Genomic DNA, 14,576 nt, shown 5'->3' with positions numbered 1-14,576 from the left:
AAACATGTGCTCTCTGTAGCGGATTATGGTTTGTGCAATACTACAGCCTTTCTTCTCCTGGGCTTGGACTTGAAGGAAAGTGTTTTTTCCTTAGATCCCAACCACTGCCCAACTGGTTGGTTTCTAGTATGTCAAGAACAAAACAAAGGGGGATATTAACCCCAGGCTACATGGTGTACTAAAGAGCACTGAAAAGGGAAGGGGAAAAAAACGTCATTCACACTCTGCATAAAAGACATGCAAGAATATCCCAGCTTACATCATGCCCTTCTTGAAAACAAACTCATTCTGGCTGCATGTCGGACTGACTGAGTAGACATAAATCATCTGTTGATGTACCACACTTCGAGTCAAGATAAATTAGTAAAATAAAGCACTTTCCCTGTCACATCTTCAAATACACATGCATTTGTTGTTTTGGGCAGCCTGAAACCAAGAGAGCTGTGCAGATAGCTGTATAGCCTCTTGTTTTCACTGCTGCCTGGAGGCTTTCTGGGTAGAGCAGAAACATCAGCTGTCTGTTTTGTGTGCTGCAGAGTGTGGGCTCTGGGTACAGCCAACCTCTGACCTCAGGAGGAAAAGCCTTTTTACTGAGAATGGGAAGACCCTGTTGCCGGTCCCACGTGGTTCTCTAAAACGTGCATTCCAAGGGATGCTTTTCCCACCATGGACCAAATACATTGCTCTGTTCTTCCATGGCAAAAATCCAGAGAAGTGGGCAATCACATAAGTGGGGTCGTGCCCAGTACTCATGAAACACTTGACCTTCAGAAAACGCTACACTAAAGTCATTCTCAACAGGTCAAGGGAAATATGAAGAGGGCCTGGATCCGGGGAATAAGGTCTGATTTATATAATACTGTATAGAAACATTTGGCTCTGATTTTATAACAAATATTTTAGTTTTTAACTATATTCATAATCACATAAGAGGACATGGTATATAGATATACTATAACACACATTTCCTTACTTTTGATCATACGGTTTAGGAGGGATAAGAAGTTTAACTGTGGAAACTGAGGCTTCTCAGTACCTAAAGACATGAAGCATTTGTGAATACTCCAGTACTCCTGCCATGCTTCTCCACATGGAAAATCCTTGGTTTACTTTCAAAAGTACACATGGATGAAATCATATTGAATATATGGGCCAGCAGTATCAGTCTGTAGGGCCTTGCATTTGGAACTGGAGGGTTGCCAGTTCAGTTCCCAAAGAATGGAAATTGGCCTGATTGCTGAAGATGTTCAAGTTCACGTCCATGAACCTCCAACAGCTACAGCCCCCTTAGGGCCTAGCATGCCTCTCAATAACAGAGTGTAAACCTGAGTTTCTCCTCTGGGAATACTACAGTATAAAGAATGAGTTATTGATGGTAAAATACTTGAAAACAATTTTTTTAAATGCAGTGTTTGTGTTGATAGTAATACAGCTTTCGAACAAAGAAACTTAATCAGATGGTTGAGTCAGTTTTCTGCTTAAGAAGAAAGAGTGCAGTTGGTGTATTTTTCATAGCATGGCTTTTTGAATAAAGCTCAATGAGGCATTATTAGGTATTTCTTATGCATCTAAAACCTACAGTTATTCTGGAAGTGCTGAAAGTAGCCCATATAAACAAGCCAAATGGGCAGCAGATTCTGTTCATGGAGTCTTTGTGTTGGTGGTTAAGTTTGACTGAGTGAAATATTTATGGATTATGAAAGACGTGGTCAGCAAATGAGAAGGGATCCACGTATTACAGCATTATTACTGTAAAATGTTAAGAAAACGGGAAACCAGCATTGAGAAATGACCAGCTGTAAGATATGTGTATATGTTACAGTAAGTGACAGAGGAGATATTTACAGTAAAGGGCCATTTGTTTTTTTTAAATTTCATCATACAAGTAAAAAAAAATCAGAAAAACAGAAAACTCATGGAAAAAGTTTGATTCCATTCTTGAACTTGTACATTATAAAAGTATTGTGTGATTTAAATAATAAGAATTAGAAGGGAAAAAAAGTGTACGTCTTTGTTTTTAGTTCTCAAATCTTGCGTTATGGTTTACATGCACTGTATTGCATCCAAAAACACAGTTAAAAAGGCAACTGTTTGGCTGCAAACACAGAGCTGGAACAACATCTGTAAAACAAAAAACTGGCCAAAAAAGGGGGCAAATGTTCAGTACAGTCAGTAGAGAACAAACTGTGTGTTATGGGTGCAGTGCTGAAAAATCCTCCTGTAAGACTCAAAAACAGCATCCTGCTCTAGATCAAACCCACATTAATCTGACCACATTACTCTACTGCCTGTATATCAGACACTATGCATACAGTTAACAACCATAAACCTTTCAACACCAAAAAGAACTCTAAGAGGAGTCAAGATGACAGCGGCACATACTGTATTTAGTCTAACGTTGTATTTTGTCTTTGTAGTGTTGTATTTTGACTCATGTTGCCCTCCAAAGGAACATCATGTTTTATTTAAGAGCTGTGTTTCAATGTTAAACAACTTTGGTCTATGTTCTATTAAAAAAGGGACAGTTGATGTTTTTGCAGTCCTGATACATGTAATACTCTGCAATTTCCAGTGAAATCTTTGGAACTTGCTTATTCACTCATGTCCTGCATAGCGTCAGGTATTTCCTGGTTGGTGTTCACAGGAAGAATGGCAAAAAAAAAAAAGAAAAAAGATGCAGCAGAAACTGGTAGAAAAACATGACAGAAACTGACACCATGAAACGTTGTGCCTACACGTCAGTTCACCCTGACTTAATGAAAAATATTTAATAGGACACAGGCAGGTAAAAGTCAGAATGTTGAGGGATCGATCCCTGGCTGCTGCAGCTACATGTTAAAGGTGTACTGGGCACAAAAAAAACAAACCCTAAGTTGCTTCTTCTGCTTCAGCAGCAGCGTATGAATGTGTATGAATGGGATTAGTTGATATTGGACACTTCACATAAGAGGGTGTGACATGGTGTAAAAGTGCTTGAGTAGTCAGAAGACTAGAAAAGCTATACAAGCTTATGTCTATTTACCATTTAGAACATGTTTATTTGCGTTCACACATGCACAAAACTCCTGAAAATGTCATGAATATTTCGGGCTGAGCTGCATGTGTGAAAACAGTCTTAGATTAAAAAAAGTACTAAGTAGACTGTAACTCTGAAATTAGCAAATTGGACAAAATTTGTGTAACACCTGTAAATCTAATTGAAACTTTTAATCAATGACACACAATGGAGTGATTCAGTTGGACTTCTGACATCTTTGTTTCATTACTTTTCTTCGTACGTAAAAACCTTGATCTCCTAGTCGTGGTTGGTAGCACATCATGAGTGTTTAGATCTGGAGGAGAATGGATGTGATTTGAGTTTCTGTTATGTAAAGAAACGGAAAATCTTGAACATCTTCAGGATGGGATCACTCAGTTTTCATCAAGAATCCAGCACAAGTCTTCTCCCTCAGGCATTCCCTTTACATCGCAACACTTCCCCTCAAGCAACCGAAACCAGGCTGTGCACAGACAAGCCGAGTTAATGTATGCCAGGCCTCTGTGCCTCAGCCTCGGGGAAAGACACACACCATCTAGATGAGTAGATTAGATAAAAAAGAAGATGAAAGAAAGAAAACAAATCAGAGGCCGAGGTGGTAGGAGGAGGCCAGAGAGAATGACAGTTAGGTGTGATTGCGTTCGCACAAACACACACCCATAAGCCAGTGAATGGGGGAGAGGTGGCATGAAAAAAAAAAGACACGAAAATGAACCAAGGGTTGAGGGAAAAAAAATCTAATTTGCAGTGTTTGTTAATAAGAGACAGACAGAGGGAGAGATGGAGGGTGTGAGGGAGAGCAGCCAAATGACAGAGGCGTGTTTGTGTTCTGATTAGGCTGAGCCAAATGGAGGCGGCTCACCAATGGAGATAACCAACAAAGACATCCCTTCACTGGGGACAAATCTATGAACATCTTTTCACGGTCAATAGATGGGGGCATTCTTTTGTTTTGATGAGGGGGAGAAAAAATGAGGCTCGGTGGATCCATGAATGCAGCACAAAGTTTTCGTTCATCTCTATCTGAATAAAGCAGAAATGCCTACTGGTCTTGTCGTCGAGGAACATGAAAGTGTGCATTTTGTTATTCCTTGTGCTCCAGAGGGCCGCTACTTAGCTAGGCTATGATTATGTTCTTATGAACCGATTTTTTTTAATGTCTTTCCACTCTCACCCTGGCTGCCAAGCTATGATGCGCTCAAGCTGAATAAACAATGATGTGGGTTCTTCAGGCTAACGTAGGCTTCCTGGCATGGGTGTGCCTGCACCCTGGTTGATTTCTCATCTGTATGGTTCGCGACAGTGAATAGATCAGATCCATCCAGAGCGAGGTTCTCTCTCTGGCAGGAAAAATAAGGCTGGACTACAGCCAGGGTTGCCAGGCAAGGAGACACTTCAGTAGTGATCGTCTCTTTGATGAGGTCACTGTCTGTCTCTGTATCTATCTATGTCTACTTGTGTATATGTATCTTTCTATATACAGTAATTAGGCCAAGTTTTGTGTTTGGTTATTGTCTGTCCATCCGTCTGTCTGTCTCTCTACCCGTCCATCCGTCCATTCATCCATTATTTGAGTATTACTTGTCGGTCCCTCAGACTCTAACACACATCTACAGAAACATTCACTAAACTTAATCAGGCACTGCCAGGGGCAAAAGAGAGAGAGAAAAAAAAACACAGCCACCCTTGGGAAACAAAATTGAAAGGATCGTCTTCCCCTGCTTTAAAAGATTCCATCCTTGGTGTCGGTCAAACCAAAGGCAAAGCATGTGCTTATTTCTATTTAAATTAAAAACGCAAGTGTTTCTCCATACCCAATTCCCAGACATCTAATTACAACATGGAAAGAGACATAGAAACAAATGACTCCCGGTGTGTGAGGTCGGAAACCCAAAGAAAGATGATATATAACTGGAAATGTGACTTCTTAGAATGATGAGAAAAGTGTGATTTGTTTGAGTGCTTGCTCACTTAAATGTTGTGTGGGCACCGATGCAGTGTTTTTGTTGTTGCATTATTGCCATATCTGTTAGTCAGATTTGTTCATGTTGGACTGTAAAGCCCTTCGGCTTGCCGTGCCCAGAAACAGGAGTTTCAGGTTTTGAGCATAATCTCTGTATTGACATCACGTCTTTGCAGTCAGATTTCAGTGGTGGAAAACTACACCAACTTTACTTCATTGTCCACCATTAAAACAAGATGATCATGTTACCTCTGCTTAGATTACATCACCCCTAACTCAACACTATTGACAACCTCTTCCTTGCTGGAGAATTATAAAGCTTGTACAAAGATTGAACCCTGTAATCACAGAGTTTCACAGTCATTGGAACTGGTAGTTTTGAGAGAGTGAACAGAGCGGAGCAAATGATACCACAGCGGGCAAATCAGTCCCGGTCTGGAAATTCCTGCCCAATTGTTTATGTTCTGCGAGAGCAGTAGGGAAAGGGAACAACGGTAATGTTGTAATCACAGAGACAATAGTGGTTCTGTGTCTGAAACAATGTGTATGACTGGCCAGCTGAAGCCCAGAAATTCTTATGATTTATGCTGTGACCTCCGAATGATGCTGAGCACGCAAACATAGGGCCAGAGACGATTAAACCTCTCCCTTTACGTGAAAACACAAATGACCCTATCATGGGTGTGTGAGGGGTCACTGCACAGAGGAGAAATTGAGATGGAAAGAAAAGAGGTCAGACAGTGGAACACAGAGAGAGAGAGAGTAAAATGAAAAGAGAAGGAAGAACGGGAAGAGACGGAGACGAAGTTAGGAGACATCGATGGTTGTATCTCCCTATGGCCTATTCTGCCCTACTGGTTCAGGTCACCACAGGCCAGGAACAGGGCAACACAGACCTCTCCTGGTTTGACTATATGAAGATTGATAGCTCCCTACAGACCTAAGATCAGCGCTACAGATAGTGACGTGTCCCGTGTGGCTCCATTTCCAGTCAGACGTAACATGTTAAATGGTGGCTGACCTCTGAGTTAGCCTTCACTCTTCGTGTTAAGACTTGAATCTACGTCTGGTGGATGAGTGAGCCATATGGTTTTTCCGTTGACCAATTTGTGATACTATTCAGACATAGATAATGGGTATCAAGGGAAGTAATAACAGAAACCGACAAGTGGAGCCTGCTTTTGATCCTACCTGACCTGAGATCAGGCTGAAGCACCCTGTCTAGACATTCAGCTCCACTTGATGCTAGCATCCCACACAGCATCCATCCCTCTGTCTCTTTATTTTGTGCCTCGTGGGTTTTTCACACACACACACACACACACACACACACAATTTTCTTATTTTTTCTTTCTCATTTTCATAATTAAGATGTCACACTTTGCTAACCTCTGCTGCCTACTTTTGTTTCTGATCTCTGACCTGTCTCCTTGCTGACTGAGTCAGCCTGAGGTTCTCTCCTCTGGTGTTGATGACAGTGAAGGGAGGATAAAGTGAACCAGCAATGACCCTGAACCTTTAAGGCTGGACACATTGCAAAGAATGCATCATAATAACACGCCACAGATGACTATTAAGGTTCCCCTTTTCTCAAGTCAGACACTTTTATGTACACATAGAAAGGGTGCATGTATACAGAGTCTGAGCGTGTTTTGTGGCTCAGTAATTGTGACAGGGCTACAACTTAGGGAAGCCCTAACAACATTACGCTGCCCTCATTATACTGCAATTGTGTTCTTGATTGTGAAACAAAGGTATACAACAATGGTTTGATAAGACCTCGTTTAATGAGACTTTGCTGTAACTCCTGTGTTCATTCAATTAGTAAACAGGTCCCCCATTCAGGTCTGAGACCCCCAATTCTCATTTTCCCAAAAGCGACACATACACACCCCCCCACCCCGGAGTGCCCCAAAGCGCCCTCCACCCCCTGCCCTTAGCCTTCAGCGTCCCACATTGGGTCTTGGCATCCCCCTGAACATTCGGGACAAACAGACTCCTCCCCTAACCTTCTCCGATCCTCTACCACCCTTCCCCTTCACCCCTGCACACACACCCATTTCATTGTGATTGACAGCGCCTTTGTTCCATTGTACGGAGCTGTCGCCTCTGATGAAGACACATATACAGAGCTGAGGCGCTGTGCTCATTGTACACTGCACACAAACTACAGGTCTGCAACCAGTTGCACTGTCCTCTGATAATGAGCTGCATGCAGTTAGAGAGGGCGACTGTAAGCTGCCTGGACACAGCAGGACATGTCAGGATGAGGTGGTACGGGCTGCACCAGGCAAAGGCCGGATCGTACGCTGCTCCCAGAGTGGACCAGGGGGTCCAGGCACGATGGGCTGAGGGGGCCAGCTGGAGCAGGGCTGCGCAATGTGTCTGAGGAGGCCGTCATTAGGGTTCACCCCTCCTCAGGGATGGGAACCAGGTCACATTCTCTCACACGGCACAAAGCAGGGTGTGTATGCGAGAGGGTTGGGGGTTCAAGGGAGGGGTTTTGATGGGGAGCAGGCCATGACCTCTTTATATCCATCAACAGATCACTAACTTGGCCCATAGACACGTTCATACAAGACACACACACAGACGCACGAACACACGCACATGCATGCAAACTTGTGTTAGTGCGTGTGCACAGACATGCACCCTCAGTAAAATGCACGGGCAAGGAAAAGAAGATGCCCTGCTTTTTTACCTGCACAGTCCACACCGGCTTTTAAATCTCTGTAAACTGGAATACAGCTGTTACATATATTATGTTGATAAATTATCCTCAAAGTTGTCAGTATGCTCTGATGTTGACTATTAAATTACCTTATATATTATAGTCCATTATCATTCAAACGAATAAAACAGGTTGACTTGTAAAAGTGGTGAGTGTCTGCAACAATAGGCAACCACGGTCTAAACAATTCACTCTTTAATTATATAACACTTGTTTATCGCTGGCAACTCAAAACAAATTCCTTTACACTTCAGCTCCATCTCCACTTGCTGCGACAGCCACAGGTTGGCTGCAAAGGAAACACTGTGAAGCATTGCCCCCTCTTGGTACCAAAGAGGTCTTGCAGTCAAAGGACAACCCCTTAGAGCTTCGTTTGGCAAGCATGCATGGTCCCATTTAACAACTTGGGAATCCTAAAAACCAAAAAGCATACCTTTGAGGGTAAATCAGAGTTCTGTTTATTTCTAAATCAAGACGCGAGATTTAAAATAGCTGACTAAACCCTTCGCAAAACCTTTGAAACAAAAAACTCATTCAGTTTATCAAAAGATTAAAAATATGATTGAACAGCAGTTATGACCATGAGATCACTATGTTAAGGCAAACATGAAAATAAGGGTACAACTCACAAGGCAGATATATTCATTCCTTCTCTGTCATATACGTTTTAACTTTCTCATGCCAGAGTTTTCTGTAATCGAGGCTACAAGTCATTTTTTCTGTATTATTTTTTCCTCTTTGTAACTGAGTTCATTTTGTGCTTTGATCTGTCACGGGTCAGACCATCATGTCCTATATCTGTGTTGGAACAATATACACACAAAACCACTTTTATTACATTTGTTCAGTTCCTCCCATAAAGCAATGGCATAGCCTTTGCTTAATAATATGTATGTACAATAATCCACTGTATATTGCTTGTATCTCTGTGTTTGTATGTGTGTACTTGAGGTCGTTCTGCATACAACATCTCTGTGCAATTGTGCATGTTTTCTAGCAAAGCTTATCATGGTACTGTTTTTAAAACGTGAGGGTTCCATCACTCCCCAGGGTTACCGGATCTACTCTACCTGCCGAGTCGAAAAACTCATGAAAATGGGTTGGGTCAACGAACTGGTAGGGTTTGGGGTAAGGGGCAGCATTGGACACCCTTCTTCAGTTAGGTGAGATGGTGCGTCTGCGCAGGCAGCTGCATGTCAGGCACTTGAGGATGCTCATGGTGATGTGCATGAGAGGGCCAAAATTGAAGAGAAGGTTGTAGAAGGTGTTGACAGACAGGCCACCAGTCTCATCTGCATACTTCAGGGCCACAATGGGTGTGTAGAGGTTGTTGGTCAGATTCCTGAAGCGAGGACTGCTTGACTCAATAACCTTTTTAGTGCACTGGAGAAATAAGAGGCAAAATAAAGTTTTGACCTGTTTCTATTCTTTAAAGGCTGTTTTTCTATTTGTATAGTTCAGTAATTAGAGAAAAATAACTAATTTTGAATACTCTCATGAATTCCTTGAACTGGGAGTTGTAACTTACTTTGGCTATGTCCTCTGGCGTCTGGCCCATGGCTTCAAATATGTCTATGGACGATGGCAGGTAAACGTCTTTAAAGTATCGAACTGTGTCAGCATCTACTCCTGGATACTCCATCTTAGCCACATCCTCCATCATCTTTGTCTCAAACTCAGTGTGCACAGGGCCAGGCTCGATCATGGACAACCTGAGGGCAGTAAGATGAAGAAAGACCCGTGATGAGTTAGCATGTACTACACTACAAAGTAAAGACAGATGTGAAGGAAGAACAGAGGAAAGAGAGTAATCTACCGGATATTGAACTTCATCAGCTGCACCGCCATACTCTCACAGAAACCTTCCATGGCAAACTTCGAAGCAGTGTAAACATCATTGAACACCACTCCTGAACCAACCAAACAGAAAGGTAAAGGTCATCATGCTGCACTGTATTATCACATTTCAGTGTATTCAGCTTCCTCAAACGAATGTACACATTAACCAACTTGAATCATAGGAGAAACCCTGACACAATAGCCTACTTGATTTCATTAACTTTAACTTTTGAATGTTTTGCAACTTCTCTTTAGTTTGTTCTGGTCAAACCCCACCCATCTGGCACTTCAAAGAAGTTTAAACAAACACTAAAAACTTTGGACCTTATTTGATTTAAGCCCAGCTGACCTTTATTGGACCCTAAGAAGACAAGTCAACACATTCAACAAAGAAAAGTTCAGCAAATATATCAGATTTAACATGTGAAGCTTTACCTTTACCCTAAAAGAAAAACTGTGCACAAGCTAGCGTTGTGTTACTTGACATCAGTCTTGGTCTAAATACTCGTCCTAAGACCCCTTTCTGAAGGCCTCAGTCTAGTCTTGGAATTGAAGCATTTTTACTCGGTCATGTTTTGGTCTCAGACTGGGCTGACTCCGGACTTTAAATCAGAGAAATAACTTCAATTCATCTGTGGTTTGGTTTGTTCCCCTGGTTACAGCCTTCTCAGTGTTAAGGTCTAAGTGAGTGACACGCACCCTGCACACAAGATGATGATTTTTCAGTGAAATTTATGGTTTTTGGTCTTGGTCTCTGTCTCACTCTGCTGTAGTCTTGGTCTTGCCTCGGTCTTGGAGTACTCAAGTCTTAGGTACAGTATGTCTTGGTCTCGGTTAGTGTGGTCTTGATGACAACATTAGCACTAGCATTGTCTGCATTACTTTTGGACTTACAATAAATCTACTATTGTTCATTCAATGATTTAAAGAAATCAGTTTTCTATAATGAAGTATAATAATGTATGTTTCTGTGACAATTACATTGATTTGTATAGTTAAATATGGTATAATAATAATAATAAAGGGTTTAATCAAATGTGTCACTAACTTCATATATTTAATAAATCCTTAAGTTGTTGTTCTTGGATCTTAACAGGATTTCAAACGTGATTGCGTTTTCATGAATTCGCACATATCCTACCCTGAAGGCCCATGACACTGCTCATGACCACGATGTGTCCTGAACGCCTCTTCTTCATGTCTGGCATGACTTCTTTAATCATGCGAACAACTCCAAAGAAGTTGGTCTCAAAAACTCGTTTCATCTCCTCGATACTGATGCTTTCCACAGGACCCAGCATGCCCACACCTGCATTGTTGACTGACAGGACACACACACACACACACACACACACACACACACACACACACACACACACACACACACACACACACAACACTTGTTATGAATTGGATAGACAAATAAAAAGTAATTGATTGATGGACTGACACAGACCGGGAGATGACACACAACAAATCAGACTGTTTTTATTTATGATGAGAGATCATAAATGTATTGTTTGCTTTGTTCTTTTGGTGTTTCTACAAAATCCTATTCATATATCACAGATGGGATTACCTGAAGTTGCCACCAGATGTCAGTGTGTGACAACAACACAGAGGTGTGACGTAACACCAGGCCATGTTAAAGAGTCTTGAGTAATAAGGTGAAGGGGGATGTAAAGTTGTATTTAGTAAAAATAGAGGAAGGTTTATGAATAGAACCTTAATCCAGATTGGGGGTTTAATACAAGCACTGAAAAGAAACTGCCTATTTACAAGTGAATTTTCCAGCAACAAACTATTGACCTTTGTCACACATTAAGTTGATACCATTACTCTTTTGAAGGAGTTGATGGAGTTTTACACATTTTAGGAAGTTAAATAAGGAATATATATATAAAACCAATTACTGTAACTAAGTCTTTATAACTTTTTAAATGTGTGACTGTAGGCACAACACAAATGTATGCATTACACATGAGTATGAAAAAAGAGGGGAGTTAAAGGAAAGATGTTGTACAAGGCAGAAAACTGTCGTCCCACTCACTCAGGATGTCGATGTGGCGGTCCTTCACATTGTTGATGCACTGCTTGACGGACTCGTCGCTGCACACGTCGAGCGGAAGCAACACCAAGGTCTTTCCGTATACATCTCCTGCTGCCTCCACTAACTTGTCCTTCTTCTTCAGATCTCTCATCGTGGCGATGACTGAAGGGGTGCGTGGAAGAGGGGGTAAAATATTACTGGAGTACTACTTAATGAAAATTAAACCTTAATCTTAAACCTTAAACCAGTTAGGCGGCACAATTTGGAGCAAGAGCTGCCGAGCGCATAGAGAACTTCAAATCATCTGAATAAAGATACATTTTTAAGGAGCACAGATGGCTTCGCGGTTAGCTTGCAGCACATGTACAGAGGTTACAGTCCTCCACGAAGGCGGCCCAGGCTCAAGCCCGACCCGTGGCTTCTTCCCCTCATTTCATTTCCAACTCTTTCTCCCCGGATTCCTGCTTTACTCACTTTCTTACCAAAGAAAAATAGAGTTCTATTGATGTTCATTTTTGTTGACTTTCTGTTTTTTTCTCGTTCTATCCTTTAATTAAATTATAAATCGGAAAGAAAATCAGGAATTAATCATTTTATGTGGGCTGACAAGGGGAAAATCTTTGTTCACCTTTGTTTGTGACTGATTAAGTTACAAGCAGAACCATGAAACCTCTGATCTTTGAGGACACCTCCTCCTTATCACACACACACAAACACACACACACACAGTTGTGACAGAGGGTCAAAGTTCTTCGCACGGACCACGCCACTGAATTGATTCACCCTGGGCAACATTAACCTACATACAGCTCAGGAATCTATCACGCTCTGTGACAGCGGCTATCAGCACAGTGTTGACTGGTCTTCTGTGGCTTGCTCCATGGTGTGTGTTTTGCCAACACTTTGCTGACTGATGTTATCTCGCAGGGAAAAGGAAGACAGTGCTGTTGCACAATGGCAATCAGTGCGAGTAAACAACTTCATATTCACACATTCATCTGACTCTACCTGTTGTCCTTGACACATGCAGGAACAAAGACAAGGTTAAAGAGGGAAGAATAAAAGGGGGTTTTAGGCTGTTATGTAATGTTACAAATCAAACATTTATGATTTTGAGAGAATATCAGTTTCCCACAGCTTGTCTTTTCAAGTAGGCAAATGTGCTAACTACATCAGCGATGTCTTAAAAAAGTGTAATTAAGCCTAATCTTACGATTAGAGTTGTGTGTGTCCACAAAGCAAAAGAGAGATTTATGGATTGGTAGAGAAGTGAACAAAAGATCCATTGTTCTCCTGGCTCCTTCAGGAGTAACTCTTGGACCGCTTAAACATTCTTGAATGAATCACATTCAAGAATGGGGGTCTTTTGGGGAGGGGGGGGGGGCTCTGAGTTTGTTGCATGTTGTTGCAGCTCATTATTCCTTCATGCAAGATGCAATATTTAATCTCATTTGGATTTTCGAGAGATTTATGGAAAAGGACAGATCAGCTTAATTGCCCAGTGTGGCCTTATTAACAAACAGGTCACATTGAGAGAAAAATAAAGCTGCTCAAGCCGGCGTTGAGATTTCTTCTTGACTCATCACTTGGTAATAAAGCCCCTGAATTCCTGGTGACCCCCAAAGAAAGTGTTAACTAACAAATGTTACCTTTAAAAACAGTAACTGACTCTCGCACAGTGGTGCGTTGATTAGTTAACAGCAGGAAATACTCAACATACCCCAATAAGGTTATCAGACAACGCCAATCACAAGTTTCACTGATAACTCACTCACTGTATGCAAATAGCCAATTATATAATTCTGCATTAAGTCACATAGAGGGGGGTCTTGTGGGCAAACTCTTATCCACAGGGGTGGGGGGGGGGGGGGGAAAGGTGGTCTAATGTAATTCTGTGTGAGGCTCCATGACGTGCTTTTGGATGTCCAATTTCAACAATGACATTAATGATGGCTGGGAAGCAGGAGAGGAGACGCACAGATCAACAATGTCAAAGTGGGACACCCACTCCAATGTACCAATGAAGACTTCAAAACAAGGCCCTTGCTTTAGAGTGAACCCTCGCTTGTACAGGTCTCAAACTTTGTCCCCCTTTCAACACTCGCCCCAGTGAGGGGACTATAGGCACATTAGACACGGCACTAAACCGGAGCAGGCGGTCTACAATACACAGCGATAAAAGGGGGCTTTGTGTAGGAGAAGTCACTTGAAAGAGAACTGACAAGACTCCTTTATGATTCCGTCTGGCAAGCGGCATCCTTGCACAACCCTTCCCTGGAAACTGCACTTTCAGATGATAATAGTTAAGCCAAAGGGGCGACTGATTCCTAGTCCTTACAAAAGGATATGGATCCGATATTAGGCTACAAGGTTAGTTGTTACAATTGGCATAATTGTAAATCGCTTACATTGTTGAAACACGAAGCGAGTTGCGCATAAAACTCAACCGAACTTTGTGCGTAAAGGAGAATGGGTGCAATAGACGAGCTTTGCAGGGAAAAGTAAACACGGAATTGGTTTTCGAGAGACCCACACTATTACAGGCTTGCAACTAATAGGTCCGATCAAGGAAAGAATGTAGAAGAAGGCGCATTTACCATGGTAACGCTTCTTTTCATCTTTGGCCAGCGTGACGGCGATTCGTAACCCGATGCCGGAGGAGCAGCCGGTGATCAGAACAACTTTCTGCCCGCTGTTCGCCATGATTTGTCCGGGTACGCGCTGTGTTTTTCAGCGGTCCTCTGCTCCGGATGGTCGCTGCTGAGGGAGCTACCGATCACCGGACTTTAAAGAACTAAAGCGGATCATGCAGCCACCGCAGCCATGTGAGCGTCTAATTCAGTCACATGTTCAATAAAATCAGCAACCAAAAAAAAACCAGACGTGGCATACAAACACCACTTGCTGACAAGATTATGAACTTCATGGGCACCGCCTGCCCTGAAAAAGAACTTTA

General features: G+C 42.1%; 1 protein-coding gene across 1 annotated transcript; it reads right to left on the bottom strand.

Moving 5' to 3' along the window:
* Nucleotides 1–7,908: 7,908 nt before the first annotated feature.
* rdh8a (retinol dehydrogenase 8a) lies at nucleotides 7,909–14,576 on the bottom strand. Its single transcript, XM_079367202.1, has 6 exons — nucleotides 14,218–14,576; nucleotides 11,621–11,782; nucleotides 10,712–10,891; nucleotides 9,548–9,641; nucleotides 9,260–9,443; nucleotides 7,909–9,114 (listed from the first exon to the last, which is right to left on the bottom strand). The coding sequence occupies exons 1-6, from the start codon at nucleotides 14,321–14,323 to the stop codon at nucleotides 8,887–8,889; spliced, it is 954 nt and encodes a 317-aa protein (XP_079223328.1). The 5' UTR covers nucleotides 14,324–14,576; the 3' UTR covers nucleotides 7,909–8,886.

Source organism: Symphodus melops (assembly GCF_947650265.1).
Source record: "Symphodus melops genome assembly, chromosome: 17".
Classification (NCBI taxonomy): domain Eukaryota; kingdom Metazoa; phylum Chordata; class Actinopteri; order Labriformes; family Labridae; genus Symphodus; species Symphodus melops.
The sequence above is the reverse complement of the archived record's forward strand: the minus strand, read 5'-3'. Positions and strand labels throughout refer to the sequence as shown.

What these genes read in the sequence shown, in the direction of transcription:
- rdh8a (XM_079367202.1), bottom strand. Translation starts at nt 14,323, where the DNA reads ATGGCGAACAGCGGGCAGAAAGTTGTTCTGATCACCGGCTGCTCCTCC. An exon ending in TGAAAAGAAGCGTTACCATG is followed by an intron (nt 11,783 to 14,217) that starts GTAAATGCGCCT and finishes GCACCCCTTCAG; the next exon opens with TCATCGCCACGATGAGAGAT. An exon ending in CTGATGAAGTTCAATATCCG is followed by an intron (nt 9,444 to 9,547) that starts GTAGATTACTCT and finishes TACTGCCCTCAG; the next exon opens with GTTGTCCATGATCGAGCCTG.